At 32.5% G+C, this 17,500-nt stretch overlaps 4 protein-coding genes across 4 annotated transcripts in view; all 4 read right to left on the minus strand.

The window, feature by feature from the left end:
• The window catches only part of HELRODRAFT_159991 (hypothetical protein), a gene marked incomplete at both ends in the record, with an annotated part of 6,684 nt that extends 1,427 nt beyond the window's left edge, over positions 1 to 5,257 (minus strand). Inside the window, 4 exons of the mRNA XM_009017019.1 lie at positions 2,379 to 3,019; positions 3,073 to 3,609; positions 4,677 to 4,726; positions 5,218 to 5,257. Of these exons, the coding sequence (XP_009015267.1) occupies positions 2,379 to 3,019; positions 3,073 to 3,609; positions 4,677 to 4,726; positions 5,218 to 5,257 (1,268 nt within the window). The remainder of the gene's footprint in view (positions 1 to 2,378; positions 3,020 to 3,072; positions 3,610 to 4,676; positions 4,727 to 5,217) is intronic.
• Positions 5,258 to 9,395: 4,138 nt separating this feature from the next.
• HELRODRAFT_159992 (hypothetical protein) lies at positions 9,396 to 10,259 on the minus strand (the record flags this gene model as incomplete). The annotated part of the gene is made up of 1 exon (XM_009017020.1): positions 9,396 to 10,259. One exon carries the CDS (start codon positions 10,257 to 10,259, stop codon positions 9,396 to 9,398), a length of 864 nt encoding a protein of 287 aa, XP_009015268.1.
• Positions 10,260 to 10,404: 145 nt separating this feature from the next.
• On the minus strand, positions 10,405 to 11,020 carry HELRODRAFT_159993 (hypothetical protein; the record flags this gene model as incomplete). Its single annotated transcript, XM_009017021.1, has 2 exons — positions 10,405 to 10,868; positions 10,945 to 11,020. 2 exons carry the CDS (start codon positions 11,018 to 11,020, stop codon positions 10,405 to 10,407), a joined length of 540 nt encoding a protein of 179 aa, XP_009015269.1.
• Positions 11,021 to 11,822: 802 nt separating this feature from the next.
• Positions 11,823 to 12,215, minus strand: HELRODRAFT_159994 (hypothetical protein; the record flags this gene model as incomplete). The annotated part of the gene is made up of 1 exon (XM_009017022.1): positions 11,823 to 12,215. One exon carries the CDS (start codon positions 12,213 to 12,215, stop codon positions 11,823 to 11,825), a length of 393 nt encoding a protein of 130 aa, XP_009015270.1.
• Between the last annotated feature and the right edge of the window lie 5,285 nt (positions 12,216 to 17,500).

A 17,500-nucleotide genomic window follows, 5' to 3' on the forward strand; every position in this document is an offset into this window, starting at 1 on the left:
ATTTGTAGAGCGCTAATTACAAACAAAATTTTTCTCAAAAGCACTGTCTAAAAAAAAAAAAAAAAAAATAACATTTGAATTATTGCTACGATAAACCAAATCTTAAAATCTTATAATGAAAACAAAAATGATTTCAATAATTTCTTGAACAATTTTTCTGTCAGTTCGGGCTGTCTTAGATGACTTGGTAGACTATTCCAAACGGCTGGTCCACATACTGAAAAACTTCTCTCAGCCATTTTCAAGTTGGTTTGGGGCACACATAACAAGTTGCTATCATCAGACCTTAAGCAGACATTTTTAAAAGACAGTTGTTTCGGTGCATGCATTTCTTTCAAATAAACTGGCGCCATTCCCTATATACATTTGAACATTCTTTTTTTGACCATCAACCAGTGCAGTTCAGTTCTTTGAATATCGGGGTAACATGGTCAAACTTTTTCGCACCAATTGACTGAAGCACAGATAACGATTTTTCAGGCAAACCATAAAATAGGCTGTTGCAGTAATCCAGTCTAGAATGAATAAACGAATGCACTAAACTTTGAATAACATCTTTGGTTAAGCTTTTGCGGATTATTTTTAATTTTCGCAGTTGTAGGGTTGCAGAACCAGATAAAAACTTGATATGTTCAGTCATTGCCAGTCTAGAATCAAAAATGACACCCAAGTTTGTAGCTTTGGAAATGAAGTTTATATTTGAGCCCTCAATGATAACTGAATTAATTATAATTCTAGACAGCTGTTGCCAAGTTCCAACCAGAAGAATTTGCGTCTTACTTTGATTGAGCTTAAGACGATTATTTGCCATCCATTTCTCGATTTCGACCAAACATTTAACAAAACGATCAACTGCAAGATGAAAGTTGCTATTGGATTCTGTGGCGAATAGCTGAATATCATTTGCAAATGCATGACACTCCAAACCATGTAATCCGATCGCCTCAATAATTTCAGAGGTGTAAAGAATAAACAAGATCGGTCCAAGAACCGAGCCCTGTGGAACACCAAATCTTATCGTTTGAACCGAAGAAGTCTTATTCTTGTAGATTACCTGTTGAGTTCTGTTTGTTAAGTACGACCGAAACCATTGTTCGACAGAGCCAGTTATTCCAAATCTATGATTAAGACGTTTCAAAAGAATGCAATGGTCAACACAGTCAAATGCCGAACTCATATCTAAGAATCCAAGAAGAGATGGTTTACTGTTGTTTATATTTTCATGCAACTTAGATAACACATGCAACAAAGCAGTTTCGGTAGAATGATGTCTTCTATAGCCTGACTGATATACCGGTAACAAATTGTTTTTATTTAAGTGTTTCATAAGCTCCTTAGAAACTAATCTTTCAATTAATTTTGACAAGAACGACAGATTTGAAACCGGTCTATAATTATTAAGATCAGAATTGTTTAATTTTTCCTTTTTCAAAAGAGGAGAAATTGTAACATGCTTTAACATAGCCGGAAACTCACCAGTACGTAAAAATAAGTTTATAAGATCAGTCAAATATTTTGAAAACAATCCTACATATTTTTTGAAAAAGTGTGAAGAAACACAATCCAGTGAACATGTTTTAGATGGAGAGTTCAAAACTGCTTCAACAATTTCGCTTTCGTCATAAACAGGAAAAACTGAAAACAAGTTGCTGCAGCAGACACCAGATGAATGATTAAACTTCTCATCATACACCATTTATTCTCGTACATTATTAATTTTGTCATAAAAGAATGTAGCAAAATCGTTCGCTTCAAAATTGGTAGATGAATTTGAAGTTTTTTCTTTGCACAACAGCTTATTTACCACAGTCCAAATTTTTTAGGATTTTTATTTTCAAAAATGATTTTTTTCCAAAACAAATTTTTTTTTCTGGACGAATAAAATATTTTTTGATCGCAGAGCATTTTTCCACACCTCCCTATCGTGATGATTTAAAGTCTTTCTGTACTTTCTTTCCATTTTTCTACAGTATGCCTTTGACTTTGAACAATCCCCATCAAACTACGGCGTCAACGAATCATCTCGACTTTTAACCACGTGTTCTGGAGCTATTATGTCCGCAATTCTCTTCAGTTCATTCACAAAAATCTCTACCAGCGTTTCTATATTATCATCTTGGCATGGCCCTCCAATCGGGGATTTCGAAATTAACAATGCGAGATTTTCTTCATTTATGCGTCGCTAGGATTGAACCATTTTTTTACTTCTCGTACCTATAACTTGATTGATTGACAAACAAACCTGGATTAATCCATGATCTGATAACACTCCACTGGGAAAAATCAAACTATTAAAGATAGGAAAAGAGCGAAAAGTAACGATCAAGTCCAAAACACTACCTAATTCATGCGTTGGTTCGTTAATCCTGTTAACCAACTGAAAACAATCGAAAACCTCATTCAGTAAGACTGTGTTTGGATCATCTTTTCTCTCCATATGAACATTAAAATCTCCCGCAACAACGATTTTATCACTTAACAGAGATAAAACTTCTAAAACATTCGCTAGCTCTGAAAAGAACGATGGTGCAGGAGGAACCGATCCAGGTCTATAAATTGGTAACAAAATAAAATCAGATTTGTTTACTCTCAATTTAATTGCAACAGCTTCAAAAGTTATCACGGCGTGTAACTCAACGGGCTTATAAATGAACTCTTTCTTGAAATAAATTATAATTCCGCCATGATATGGATCGTGAGGTCTGACGTAATCTACAAACTTATAACCAGGGGGCATCGCGCAACGAACAGCAAACTCATCTGACGACCCATGCCATGTTTCAGTTAATACAAGAATATCCAATTCTCCACAAATTATATCACACACCATTTCATATTTTGACATTATAGATCTTATGTTGAGGAGCCCCAGGCCAATTTTTAAATCATTGTAATTTTTCATGATTAATTTTTGAGCTGTAGCATGAATCATCCTCCGACTGGCCCTCCAGTCAACAACATCCTCATCAGTTAATTTCTGAACTTCACAATCCGCCATCTTCCCACAGGACCTCTGACTCTGTATAAAAAATTGTCTTTGCGTGCCGCTTCTTTCGATTTTGCATCAGCTACCTGTTTCTTTAATTCACTTCTCTGCTCAGGTGTCAGATCATTGCTAATCCAGACTTTACTCAGTTCGACCGACATTAATTTCAATTTGTGTGCATTTTTCATCACGGTCTCTTTAGACATCAAACTATCCAACACTATCAATATTGGACGTATGGATGATTCATTTTTCTTCCCAAGTCTTGTAACATATTTTATATGTGAATCTTTTATATCATCAGACAATTTTAACAAAATATTTTTAACACGAATTTTATCATCTTCACCTTCTTGTAAATTGAAAATTATTATATTTCTTTCTCTGTCTTTTATATCAATTGGCTCAGTTAATTTTCTTTTAACCGTTTTAACTTCCAGATTGACACACTCAATGTTTTTCTTCACTTTTTGGCCAACAACAGTAGCAAAAGAAGATTTCAAATCACTTTTGAATGTGCTGATCTCAGCAGATAACTTGCTATCAGGCCTATCAAGGCTATCTAATTTTGCACTGTTACTGTCACTGACTATTTTAGAGAAAGTTTTAACGTTGCGGAATTTCTTCAGACAAATATCACAAAATCATTTAAAACTATCGAAACTACGTGTCACTTCAAAAGCTTCATCACTCAAACCAACACATTTTATGTGAAAACTATTTTCGCACTGAAAACATTGAATGCATTGCAAATTTTCTTTTCCTGATTTCACACATTTTGTTTTCGTACATTTTGAAGCCATATTAATTTGATTGTTGTGTTGTTCGTTGTCCGGGTGAGTTCCGAAACGAAAAAAACAGCAAAAACAGCACTAAATTAAACTTTTAAACGGAGAAAAAATATATATAAATATTCGTCAAAATTTTCTCTATCAAATGAAATTAAATTTAAACTAAATACTCGATTTTAAACTATGAAATTAAGAAAATATACGGAGCAAATCAAAATGTGGCCTGCACGTGCTACCGATGAGCGATGTATGTATGTATGTATGCATGCATGCATGCATGCATGCATGCATGTATGTATGTATGTATGTATGTATGTATGTATGTATGTATGTATGTATGTATGTATGTATGTATGTATGTATGTATGTATGTATGTATGTATGTATGTATGTATGTATGTATGTATGTATGTATGTATGTGTGTGTGTATGTATGTATGTATGTATGTATGTATGTATGTATGTATGTATGTATGTATGTATGTATGGATGTATGTATGTATTGTAAGAATTTCTGTTTAGGTGGCCATACCAGATGAATTTTATACAAATTCTATTATGGTTATCCTGTATGTATGTATGCATGTATGTATGTATCTATGCGTGTGATCCGGTTATGTGTGTATGTAGTTCATCAATTTTGAAAACAACAACAACATTAATAATAATAATTTTCTAACTCCAAATACAAAATATTAATAATGACATAATTATAAAATCCTATTTAATCTAAAATGCTCGTCACTGCGAGTGAGTACATTCTAGAGGGGCTGGTTTAATTGTTCAATTGGGGTTCAATCATTCTTATTATTTTGGCGTTATCAATCAAATTTTGTGGTAAACATAGAGTTGCAATAAAGTTAATAAAAAGTCAATAATATATTTTATACAGTCTGAACTTTGTCTCTATAGTGCTCGACATGGTATAGAATGTGTAGAATGTGTACAACTAGAGTAGGTCAGTTTGATATTTAAATTGAGTTTTAAAACGTACGTACAGTTTGATATTTAAATTGAGTTTTAAAACGTACGTACATGCAAATATAAAGTTATTAATGTGAAAAAAAAACACTCAAATCTCATCAATCATCTGTTCCAGTTCAGTTTTCTTTCGTTTTCTTTCAACTGGAATGGGAAATCTGGTGCTTTTTTCGCAATTGTTGATGTAATGTAAAGTGATGTTCAGGGCCGAGCATTGTGGCAGAGGTCGGCTGCCTGTTTATGAGGGGAAAGTCGGGTCCTGCCCCCTCGTCCGGCGTCTCTCTCGTGGATGCCAAACATGATGATACAGTATCCATTATTATTCTACCATTATTAATATCATTATTATTACTTCAAATTTCTTGTATTAAATTAGATTTATCGTCAACATAATTATTATTAAATTAAAGTAGAAATATTAATATTTTAGTTTAAGTCGCAACAACACACAATACATACATTTTCTAACACAAAAGCGTACAGAGCCAGGAATGGCCATTTTAACAAAAGCTTAACGTTTGTTGCTGTATATATTGATATCAGTTATTTTTTTAAATAATTTGAAATTAAATGTTAAAATTAAATTGAAATATTAATAATAATAATATTAATAATAACAATAAAAACAATAATAATAATAATGATAACAACAACAACAACAATTGAAACTAAAGCGAATCGGGAGGTAAGTTATTTGAATCAGGAGATGTTTGATAAACACGCCTGCCAATCACAATAATAATAATAATAAATAATAATAATAAAATCAGCGAAATCACACGAAAGAATGGCAAAATGTAAAATTAAATAAAATCTATGGGTGTGAAAGCCTTGTAATGTTATTGTTTCGTTATGTTTCGTTCTGTATCGTTATGTACCGTTATGTATTTCTTGTATAGTATCGTAAACAGTGCTGTGTCTTAGAAATGATTTTCTCAATTGAATGATGTCATCAGCTTCATCATGCTACTCACCAACATTGTTAATTCAAAATGACAAAGTCGTCATCATCATCACCTAGCATAAATTCTGCAATGTTTCAATAATTACGTCGCTTTAATCTGAACTAAAATCTTCATCCTTATTCATAGTCTTTGCTGTCATCCTCATCTTCATCATCATCGTCATCATCATTTTCATCATCATCGACTTTATCGTCTTCATCGTCATCATTACCCTAATCATCATCATCGTCATCATTACCATCATCATCATCATCACCATAATCTCATTATCATCATCACCATAATCTCATCATCATCATCATCACCACAATCACATCATCATCATCATTACCATAATCATCATCACCACAATCACATCATCATCATCATTACCATAATCACATCATCATCACCACAATCACATCATCATCATCATTACCATAATCACATCATCATCACCACAATCACATCATCATCATCATTACCATAATCACATCATCATCACCACAATCACATCATCATCATCATTACCATAATCACATCATCATCACCACAATCACATCATCATCATCATTACCATAATCACATCATCATCACCACAATCACATCATCATCATCATTACCATAATCACATCATCATCACCACAATCACATCATCATCATCATTACCATAATCACATCATCATCACCATCGTCATCATTTACTCACTCTGTAAGCATTTATATCAAACGTGTTCATTATTTCGAATTTCAAACTGTACTCCAACACATCAATATGCATAAAAGTTGGTGTGTGTGTGTGTGATTGTTTGTGTATGCGCGTGTATGTGTGTATTTGCGTGTGTGCGTGTGTGCGTGTATGTGTATTTGTATTTATGTGCTGTATGTTTGCTTGTATATGGCAAAGGATGGATCCATTCCTCAAAGAAAAAAATTTTCACTGCTAACCTGCTCCAGCTTTATAATCGTTATCGAGATTTTATAAACTTAAACATACATACACGCATGCATGCGTACATACATACATACATACATACATACATACATACATACATACATACATACATACATACATACATACATACATACACAAATACATACATACATACAGCATAAGTATGTATTTATATAGTCATAAATTTATAAATACACTTAAGTACATGCACATAAATAAAAACACAATCTTTTATTATGCAAGTAAATGCATACAGGAAGTTCATTGTATGTATATTTGTATATATGTTTGTTCGTTTCTATGTTTGGATGTATGTTTATATGTATGTATGTATGTATTTATACGCACACAATATTGGACGCAAACATACATACATACGTACGTTCGTACATACATACATACGTACGAAACGAAACGAAACGAAATTTTTATTTGCTCCTCAAAATTACAGATAATAAATAAGAGACAGGATGAATGTGATCGAGCCCCTAATGGGCTCATCTAGCACAGCCACCTAGACAAATATGTTCAGAGTTTTGTGGTTAATATCAAATATTGTTAGTTGTTAGTATGTTAATAACAGTTAATAAAACAAAAGGTAGTTAACTAAAAAATAATGTTTCATAGATAGTTATAATCACATTAAAAATATCAACAGAAATTGTTTATAGATAGAGAACATAAATTTCATGATGTAAATACATTTCTTATATAATTTATTAAATTATTAATCATAGAATTAAATTAAATTAAACCATTCTTAATAATGTTATTCCAGGTCCTAGGACATTAAATGTTTAGTGATTTTATAAACATCTCTACATTATTAATAAGGATAATAATTTTAATAATTGTTAATTATTAAAAACGATTTAACTTTTTTTTTAAATCAGTGCCGATTTCGCCTCATATTGAAAACCATTCTTAATAATGTTATTCCAGGTCCTAGGACCCTTACAGATTACATGCGAATGTATAATGTTAGTTTTTGATTTATTCGATTGCAAATAATTAGACAACCTATGACTGTTAGCATGTTTAAAATAATTAGCAAACGTATTAGGCAATTGATTATTAAGCTGCTTATACACAAAAATCAAAGTGCGATAAATATTCAATTGATTAAAATTAAGATTATTAGTTGTCGTAAATAACTCCTCGGTATGAGACCTCATCGTTGACATGGTGAAGGTTCTGACGGCCCTTTTCATCATAAGTTTAACCGGATCCGTGACTGAAGGAGACGTGCCAGCCCAGACAATGTTGCAATAAATCACGTGTGGCATAAAAAGTGAGTGATACAACAAATTCAGACACTTTTTTGTGAGGTAGAATTTCACCTTGTTCATCAGACCAGTTGATTTGGCAAGTTTGTTTGCAACACTATTAACGTGATCACGGAACGTTAACTTTTGATCTAGATGAACGCCCAGAAATTTAACTGTTTTATTTTCGTAGATATTGATATTATTTATTTTAATTTTATAAGGTTCTTTGTAGTTTAAATATTGAGTTGGTCCAAAGATTATCATTTGCGTTTTAGAACTATTTAAAGTAAGTTTATTTAGTGAGAACCAAGAATTAACATGTTTAATTTCTTCTTCTGTATATTTGATGAGCATGTTAATATCTTTTCCTTTGCTGAACACATTTGTATCGTCAGCAAAACAAACATAATTAAAAAATTTCGAGGCCATCGGTAGATCGTTCACAAACACTATGAATAACAATGGTCCCAAAATGCTGCCCTGCGGAACGCCTATTTTGTTGATCAATTTACTTGAATTTTTATTGTTCCAAGTAACGAATTGATATCTTGATAAAAGGTAGCTACGAAACCAAGTCAAACTGGAGTCTCTTATACCATAATGATGAAGTTTGTGTAATAAAATCGAATGGTCAATACAATCAAAAGCTTTTGACAGATCGAGACATATTCCAATTACATAATTTTTCTTTTCACTTGCGACTCCAATTTTTTGAATCAGTTCCAGTATTGCCATTTCAGTTGAGTGGTTTTTTCGAAAACCAAATTGATGATTAGAAAGAATGTTATTTTTTTCAAAAAATTTGAGCAAACGACTGTGCATCAATTTTTCAATAATCTTCGAAAAAACAGGCAACAAAGATATAGGTCGAAACCTCTGAGTTACCTCTTTCTTTTGCAATTGGAACAACTTTGGATGTCTTGAAACACTTAGGAAAGATGCCCTTGTCAAATGATAAGTTGATTAAATATTCAAAAATTGTTGCTGTTGATTTAATTGTTGATATTACTATTTTGGTTGATATTTCATCGTAACCACTCGACGTCTTAGTTTTGAAAAGTTTTGTGTTTGAAATGATTTCAGATGATGAAACACGGTTACAAAAAAATGAATTTACTGACCCATTTTGAAGATAATTTTTCCATCTTGTGTCTTCTACAAATGATTGCTGCATGTCTGAGGCCAGATTGATAAAATAATTATTGAGGATAGTTTCAGGATTATCAATTGGATCATCATTTAAAGTTAATTGAATTGTTGATGTTTTTTTGTTATTTCGTTTCGTTAAAGAATTGATGATTGACCATGTTTTCTTGCTGTCGCCATTGCTTTGTTGTAGAAAATTAAAATAATATTGTCTTTTCAACTGGCATTTGATCTTGTTGCATAATTTGTTGCATGATTTGAGTGCTGTAAAGTTGTCTGACGATGTGTGCTTTAGATATTTTTTATATAACATTTTCTTCCTTTTTAACATTTTTTAAATTCTTTAGTTATCCACGGTTTGTTTTTTGTCATCTTCTGAGCCTGTCTTTTAGAGGTCACTGAACAATAAGATTTATAATGTAACCGAAAGATGCCATTTAAATTACTTATTCTGTGTGTTGAATAAGAATATTTTGAAAATGTAACGTCAGCAACTGTCTTATTATTTATTTTTTGATTAGTGGAAGCAAAAAGTGGGATGTGGTCTGATAGGTCGCATAAAATGGTACCACATTGTATAATATTTTCTGGATGATTTGTAAACAAAATGTCTATAGCGGATTTTTTTGTATTACTGATTCTTGCAGGAACTGTGATCATGGATTTGAGGTTGTAACATGTCACAAGTTGGTTCAATTGAATTTTATTTATACTGCTAACTTCTGGCGATAAGTCGATATTTAGATCTCCCAAAAGATAAACAAATTTATTTTCATTACTAGTTATTTGTGAAACTTGTTCTAATTCTTTAAAATATTGTTTAATTTTGTATATTGGAGGTCGATAACTAACCATCACAATTGAATTTTTAGATTTAAAATTGTTAATGATCTCTATTGCAAACATTTCAAACTTTGGCGAGCCAATGGTATTTAAATCATTTCTTATTCGAAAGGTAGAATCATTACAGACATAGAAACCAACCCCTCCACCGTGTTTGTCACGACGATTTTTGTCTACATATCTATATTCATCCATGCCAAGCAAACTTTCAGTACGTTCGTTTAACCAGCTTTCTGTTATCGCAACTACATTGAATTTGATGTGACTGTTTGACAAATAGCTTTCTAATTCATCGGTTTTGTTGACCAAACTTCTTATGTTCAAATGCATTAAGTTGAAAAACATACTGCTATCAAAATCTTTATTTATTAATTTATATTCATCATTCAACGACTTAAAATTGTCATACCTTTTACATGTAGTTTGCTTGGGGTTTAAATTGTCTTTTTCTTCATCATCACTGCTGTCATCATCATTATCAATATGTTGTCTATCCATCTTTTTTTGTTTGATCGACAATTGTTTCTGGTTTCTTATTGAATTGCCACTCGCGTACTATAATGTGCTGGGGCATTATGTCAGGGTCTTTCATTTTCTTAGAATCAGAGCTATCGATGCAAACTCTAAACGTACTGGATTCTTCTTCATCTGTTTTTTTATTCTCAGTTTGACTATTATTATTGTTATTGACGTCGGCTGTAGAAGCTGGTGCCATTTTATTGAGTTGTTTGAGTACGGGATAACAGGAAACAACATGGATACCATTGTCGGTTAGGTAGGCCATCACATCATTTCTGTGGCACTTGCTGACGTTGCTTAAACAGAACACAGATTTTTTCATTGAGATTTTATCTGCCTTCAGTTTGCAATCATTTGAAACTTTTTTACCGATTATTTTCATAGCTGTCTTTTTTCCAGTTTGTTTGTTGTTTGTTGGGTTGTTGCTGGTTTCTCCTGAGTTGTTTTGTTTCTCACAATTGTTGTTATTTTGACGTGATTTTTTTTCCGTTTACAGTTGAGAACGGGGTACCGTTGTCTTCTGACTTTGCTATGTCTGACCACAGAGAACTACTGACATTTTTCTTCTGTCCCTCCTTGTTTGTCATTTCAGTACTGTAGTCACTTATACTCACTTAGAATTTAATTTATTTTTCAATGTATTTACTTCTGGTTTATTAATATCAGCAGTTTTAATAACGTTTTTTAATGAAATAATATCAGCTTTATTACTTCCAACAGTTTCAATAACTTTGTTAAATTGCACCTGTTGTTTGTGTAATATATCTTTTAATTCTAGTTTGATAGTTTCAAAGTTCAATGTTAACAAATTTTCAGACTTTGGAACTTTATTTAAATTACAACTAACAAATAATGGACATTTGTCCCAACATTTGTTTTCTTTCAACTGTTTATTTAACGATATACATTCCAATATTTTCTCAATTTTCATGTTCCCGCGCGACTGCAATTTTTCACTTTTTTCAATTTTAAAATTATTTAATTCATTTTTTAGCAATTTAATTGCATTTACAATATCTTCATGAATATAAAATACAGATATATTATTAATAAACGTTTCATTCTCAACTAAATTCCAATTATTTTCTAAACAATACAGGAACTCATTTATTACAAGCAACCTGGACGCCATTTTTTTTACGTACATACATACATACATACATATATACATACATACATACATACATACATACATACATACATACATACATACATACATACATACATACATACATACATACATACATACATACATATATACATACTTGGCCTGGTCATTCAAAATAAATACACGTGCCGATGTGGCGCTGAGGCGGACGAGTTTGGGCACCACGGTTTGGTTTGTCGCCTGGGTGGGGGCCGTCAACTACGTCACTCAGCGCTAAACGATTACATTTGTCGGCTCTTCTCCAAGGCTTCAATCCCGGTTCTCAAGGAACCATCCGGCATTTCTGCGCATGATGGTAGGCGACCGGACGGATGCACGCTAATACCTTGGAGAGCCGGCAGATGTTTGGCGTGGGATGTTACGGTCCCTGGCACCCTCGCCGAACGATACGTAAACCTGACAAGTAAAGAATGCGGTTTGGCCGCGGCCAGGGCAGCGGACGAGAAAATGAAAAAATATGGGAATGCCCTCCCCTCGATGGAATTCTTGCCAATATGCATCGAGGTTCTCGGCCCGATGGACCCCAACACCCTTAAATTTCTCAAGGAAATAGGCAAAAGGATCAGTGTCAGATCAGGTGACAGCAGGGAACTGTTTTTTGCAACCAACCACATTTCGTGCTTGTTGCAGCGGTTCCTGCGTGTCTGTGTGCTTGAAAATATCCAACTGAATGCCGACATGTGCAATTAACGACAAATCAAAGTGTTAATCCATTTGTTACTTGATGTTTGACGGTTCAGTGCCACTCATCATGTTTTGGTTTTAACATATATACATACATACATACATACATACATACATACATACATACATACATACATACATACATACATACATTCATACATACATACATACATACATACATACATACATACATACATACATACATACATACATACATACATACATACATGCATACATACATACATACATGCATACATACATGCATACATACATACAAATATAAGCTTAACATAATATTGTACATTTGTTATATGGCACGCTTCAATTGCCCGTTTCAGAACAAGTTAACAGCAAAATGATGCACCCTCTTCATAGCAAGACATTCACTTTAGCTAGATGTTTCGTGAATGTTTTGGGTTCTTTTTTTGCAAAAATAATTAAGGCTTTTTGTAATTTATCCTTTATTTAATTTGTCTAGTTTTTTGTTTCTAGTTTAAATGTTAATTATGATTGAAAAAATGCTATTTTTAATCAAATAATTAGTTTTGGTTATTCGAAATATTTTTCGCTATATGAAGGTAAGCATAGACATTTAAATATTTTTATTAACTTTTTTTCTATTAAAAACGAATAGAATAATAAATTTTAATATAAGTACAAACATCTTCAACTTTAATTTTTTTTAAATCTAATTTTGCGTCTGTTGTTGAAGTTGAAGGGCTGTTTTGGTTTTAGCTGTGATGCTGGAATGAAGCTTATACATCAACATGTTGCTATATGCATGTGAATGTTTTGCTCTAGGCATTTCTAAAAGTTATTTTAAAAAAGATTGTAAAACTAATACATAACAAACGCATACAAAACATACGAACGCATACAAAACATACGAACGCATACAAAAACCTACAATGAAACACAAAAACATGCTAACGCATATAAAAAATTGATCATAAAACTAATATAAATACATACATGCGCATACAAAAACATACATGCGCATACAAAAACATATATGCGCATACAAAAACATACAAACAAATGCTTACAAATAGGTACAATAATACAAATCAAATGAATAATCAGACAATAATGACGAACGGCTTGCCATGTTTTTTCAGCAAATAGCAATTTAAATCTATTTCAGCTATAGCAATAGTAATAGTAGTAATAATAATAATTATAAATAAATAATATAAAAAGAAGGAGATTAATAATAAAATAATATTAATGTAATTTAATAATAAAAATAGTAATGTTAATAATATTGATTGCTAGCTAACTCAAATTCATTTATGTCTGTTCATGGTGTTTGTATGTACGTTTTTGTACGTATACAATGTATGTATGTGTGTATGTGTTTAAGAGTGTTTATGTATGTGTATATGTATGTGCATGTATGCCTGTATGTGATATCAGTAATTTAATTTAATTAAACCGTCTGTTAGTACCTCTCACTTTCTATGACTCTCTCTCTCTCTCTCACTCTCTCTTTTAATTCTTTTATTCATTTGATCCAATTATAATTATAATTAATAAAGTTTTTTGTGTGAAAAAGATTTTTATTATGGTATATACTTATGTATTTTTAAGTTTTGACATCGTCAATGTGTCGACGTGTGTGTGTTGTGTGTGTGTTTGTGTGCGTGTATGTATTCGTGTAAGTATCCTACATTCATTTATTCATTTTTTTTTCATTTCGCAGCCAATCTGTCATTCTTATTTTATTTTCTGTTCTTTCAATCAATCCTACATTTCATATTTATTTAGTTGGTTTTCATTTGTTTATTCGTTCGTTCGTTCGTTCGTTCGCTCGTTCGTTCATTCATTCATTTATCCACACATCCATCCAACTATTCATTTATTCATAAATTTGCTCATTCCTTTACTTCTTTTTCATTTCTCACTCCCTCCATCAGTAGCTTGGAATTTATCGGTCGCCCACATGTTTAGCATTCCTACGACAACCACCAGCCAGTCTTATTTTATTTTCATCCCCCTTCCTTCCGTGCTGCAGCTCGTATAAGAAAAGGAGAAAGGAAGAGTGTAAGAAAGGGAAAGAGAGATAGATAGATAGATAGATAGATAGATAGATAGATAGATAGATAGATAGATAGATAGATAGATAGATAGATAGATAGATAGATAGACAGACAGACAGACAGACAGACAGACAGACAGACAGACAGACAGACAGACAGACAGACAGACAGACAGACAGACAGATAGACAGATAGACAGACAGACAGATAGACAGACAGACAGACAGACAGACAGACAGACAGACAGACAGACAGATAGATAGATAGACAGACAGATAGATAGACAGACAGATAGATAGACAGATAGATAGACAGACAGATAGATAGACAGACAGATAGATAGACAGACAGATAGATAGACAGACAGATAGATAGACAGACAGATAGATAGACAGACAGATAGATAGACAGACAGATAGATAGACAGACAGATAGATAGACAGACAGATAGATAGACAGACAGATAGATAGACAGATAGATAGACAGATAGACAGATAGATAGACAGATAGACAGACAGACAGAAAAAAAATAGCGAGAAAAAGAGAGCGATAGAGAGAAAAAAAACACAGAAAGACGAAAAAATGACAACGAGACAGAAATAGAGATACGGAGAAAGAGAGAGAAAGAAGGAGAGAATCACAGTCAGAAAGTGAGGGAGTGAAAAAGAAAAAGTAAAGACAGAGAGAGATAAAGAGAGAGAGAGGAGAGAGAGAGGGAGAGGAGAAAGAGAGAGAGGAGAGAGGGGGGAAAAAATTAAAAAAGGAAAAGAGTCGATAACGATGACGACGACAATGAGGATGGTGATAATGTTTCCCAGTTTGCAGCTCCTCTAGGTCTGAAACTGCAATATCTGGTATCAATTATAAAGTTATCATTATATTTTTATCATAATTTAAAAAATTATATATTATTATTTTTATTTATTTATATCATTATTGCTGTTTATATTATTATTCATGTTGTTATTATTATTATCATCATTTTCTTGCCAAAAAAGTCTGTTTTCTGTTTTCATTAAAACAAAAACATCAACATTAATTAGGTTCAATCTTTTCAATAGTAAAAATTTTATTTGTATTTTTATGCATGTTTGTATGTCTGTTTGTGTGTGTATGTTTGTGTGTGTATGTACGGATGTGTGTGTGTTTTTGAGTTTGTCAGTCCAGTGTCCAGTTTTTAATATACAGTCTAAATATTCATCTATTCACTCATTAATTCATTTCAATCTTTAAACCTCATCTAGCTATCATCCATCCGCTCCTCTATTCCTTTATCTAACCATTTTTCCATCTATCCATTCATCCATCCGTCTATCCATCCATCCATTTATCCATCCATCCATCTATTTCTCCATATATTTAACTCATTCATTCATTCTCTCGTCTCGTCCAACCATCATCATTTCTGTGGGGACCAATTCAATGAACTATTCACATTTTAGAATGGCCACCATCGTTCCCAGCTGATCCGGTAGAAACTTCCCTAACATCATTTGCCGGCCAGTCAGGAACAACAATTATTACGCTACGCTGTGTGTATGTGTGTGTGTGTGTGTGTGTGTCTGTCCCTTTGTATGACTGTCCCTTTGTCTGTCTGTCTGTCTGGGTTTGTAAATGTGATACGCTGCTATAGAATGTATATGATAATAGGTGTGTGTGTGTTTTCATAAAATGTATACAATGAATATAAAGAATATAAATATAATAAGGATACATATACGTATACAAGTATGAAATAACTAAACAAACAAACATACATACATGCATACACATATACATAGATACATACACATATACATACACACATACATACAAAAGTTATATACACAGACAAAAATACTCATACACGCACAAAATACAAAGTATACAACATCTCATCAGAATGTACCCACGCTTTTGGCTCAGGCTCTATTGCATCGTCGTCATCATCTTTGCCATCATCATCTTCTTCATCTTCATCAACATCGTCACCACCGTCATCATCAACATCATCATCATCATCATCAACATCATCATCAGCATTTATATCTTTTTCATCATCATCATCTTTTTTATCATTATCATCAACACCATCATCATCATCATTGTCGCTTTTTAGCTTTCCAAAATCGTACACTACGTAATGTTTGCCTGTTGTACAAGGATCGCGATGATGATGATGATGATGATGACGATGTTGACGATGATAATGATATTATTGTGAGTATTGATGATGACGACGACGGCGAAGAGGATGTAGAATTGTAATGAGAATGTTGCTGATTAATTAAACATTATAATATATATATACGTATATTTGCATTTGTTTATGCTTGTATGTGTGGTTATGTTGTGTGTATATATGTACATTGGCTTGTATATATGGGTATATATATATGTGTGTGTGTGTATGTGTGTGTGTGTGTATTTGCGTGTATTCGTGCGTGTACGCGATTGTTTTGTGCGTGTGTTGTATAATTAATTTCAGACTTTCATTATTAATCGATTCAAACTTTTTTAAAATTTTCTACCGGCTCAGCACAACATGTGCGATTAATAATTCATCTATATGTGTGTGTGTGTACGTTCGCTTATGTCTGTGTATGTGTGCGTGTGCGTGTGTGTGTGCGTGTACGTGTGCGTGTGCGCGTATTTCCGCGCGCGCACGTTTTCTAGCAAGTGGTTGATAAAATTGATTAACTTTTTTTCAACCTTTCAGTAAGTTTTGCCAGAAAACATACGGTAAAATTATATTATTATTATGATAATAATAATAATAATTATTATTTTTTTTATTCTCATTCTTATTATTATTATTTATTATTATTATTATTATTATATAATCACAAACACATGCAGACATACATAATACTATAAAGTCAAACCTGTACCACCAGCAATTATAATAATCAAGTGTTTAGAACTTAACGAATGGAGAATTCGTTCATTTTTTTTTCTTGCTGTCTTCTTGTTTTTTGTTTTTATCTTTCTTTCTCTGTGTCTCTTTCTGTCTTTATGTGTCTCTTTATTTCTCTCTCTTTATCTCTCTATGTTTATAATAAAATAAATGGGTTTTTTGAATTTTTTTTCTGTTTTCATTTTTCTCTCTTTTTTCAGTGGCTTTCTGTGTTTCTTTGTGTTTTATTGAGTTGTTCTGTGTCTTTCTTTCTCTCTCTCTTTTTCTTGCTCTGTCACT

Source organism: Helobdella robusta, assembly GCF_000326865.2.
Source record: "Helobdella robusta unplaced genomic scaffold HELROscaffold_2, whole genome shotgun sequence".
Taxonomy (NCBI): Eukaryota; Metazoa; Annelida; class Clitellata; order Rhynchobdellida; family Glossiphoniidae; genus Helobdella; species Helobdella robusta.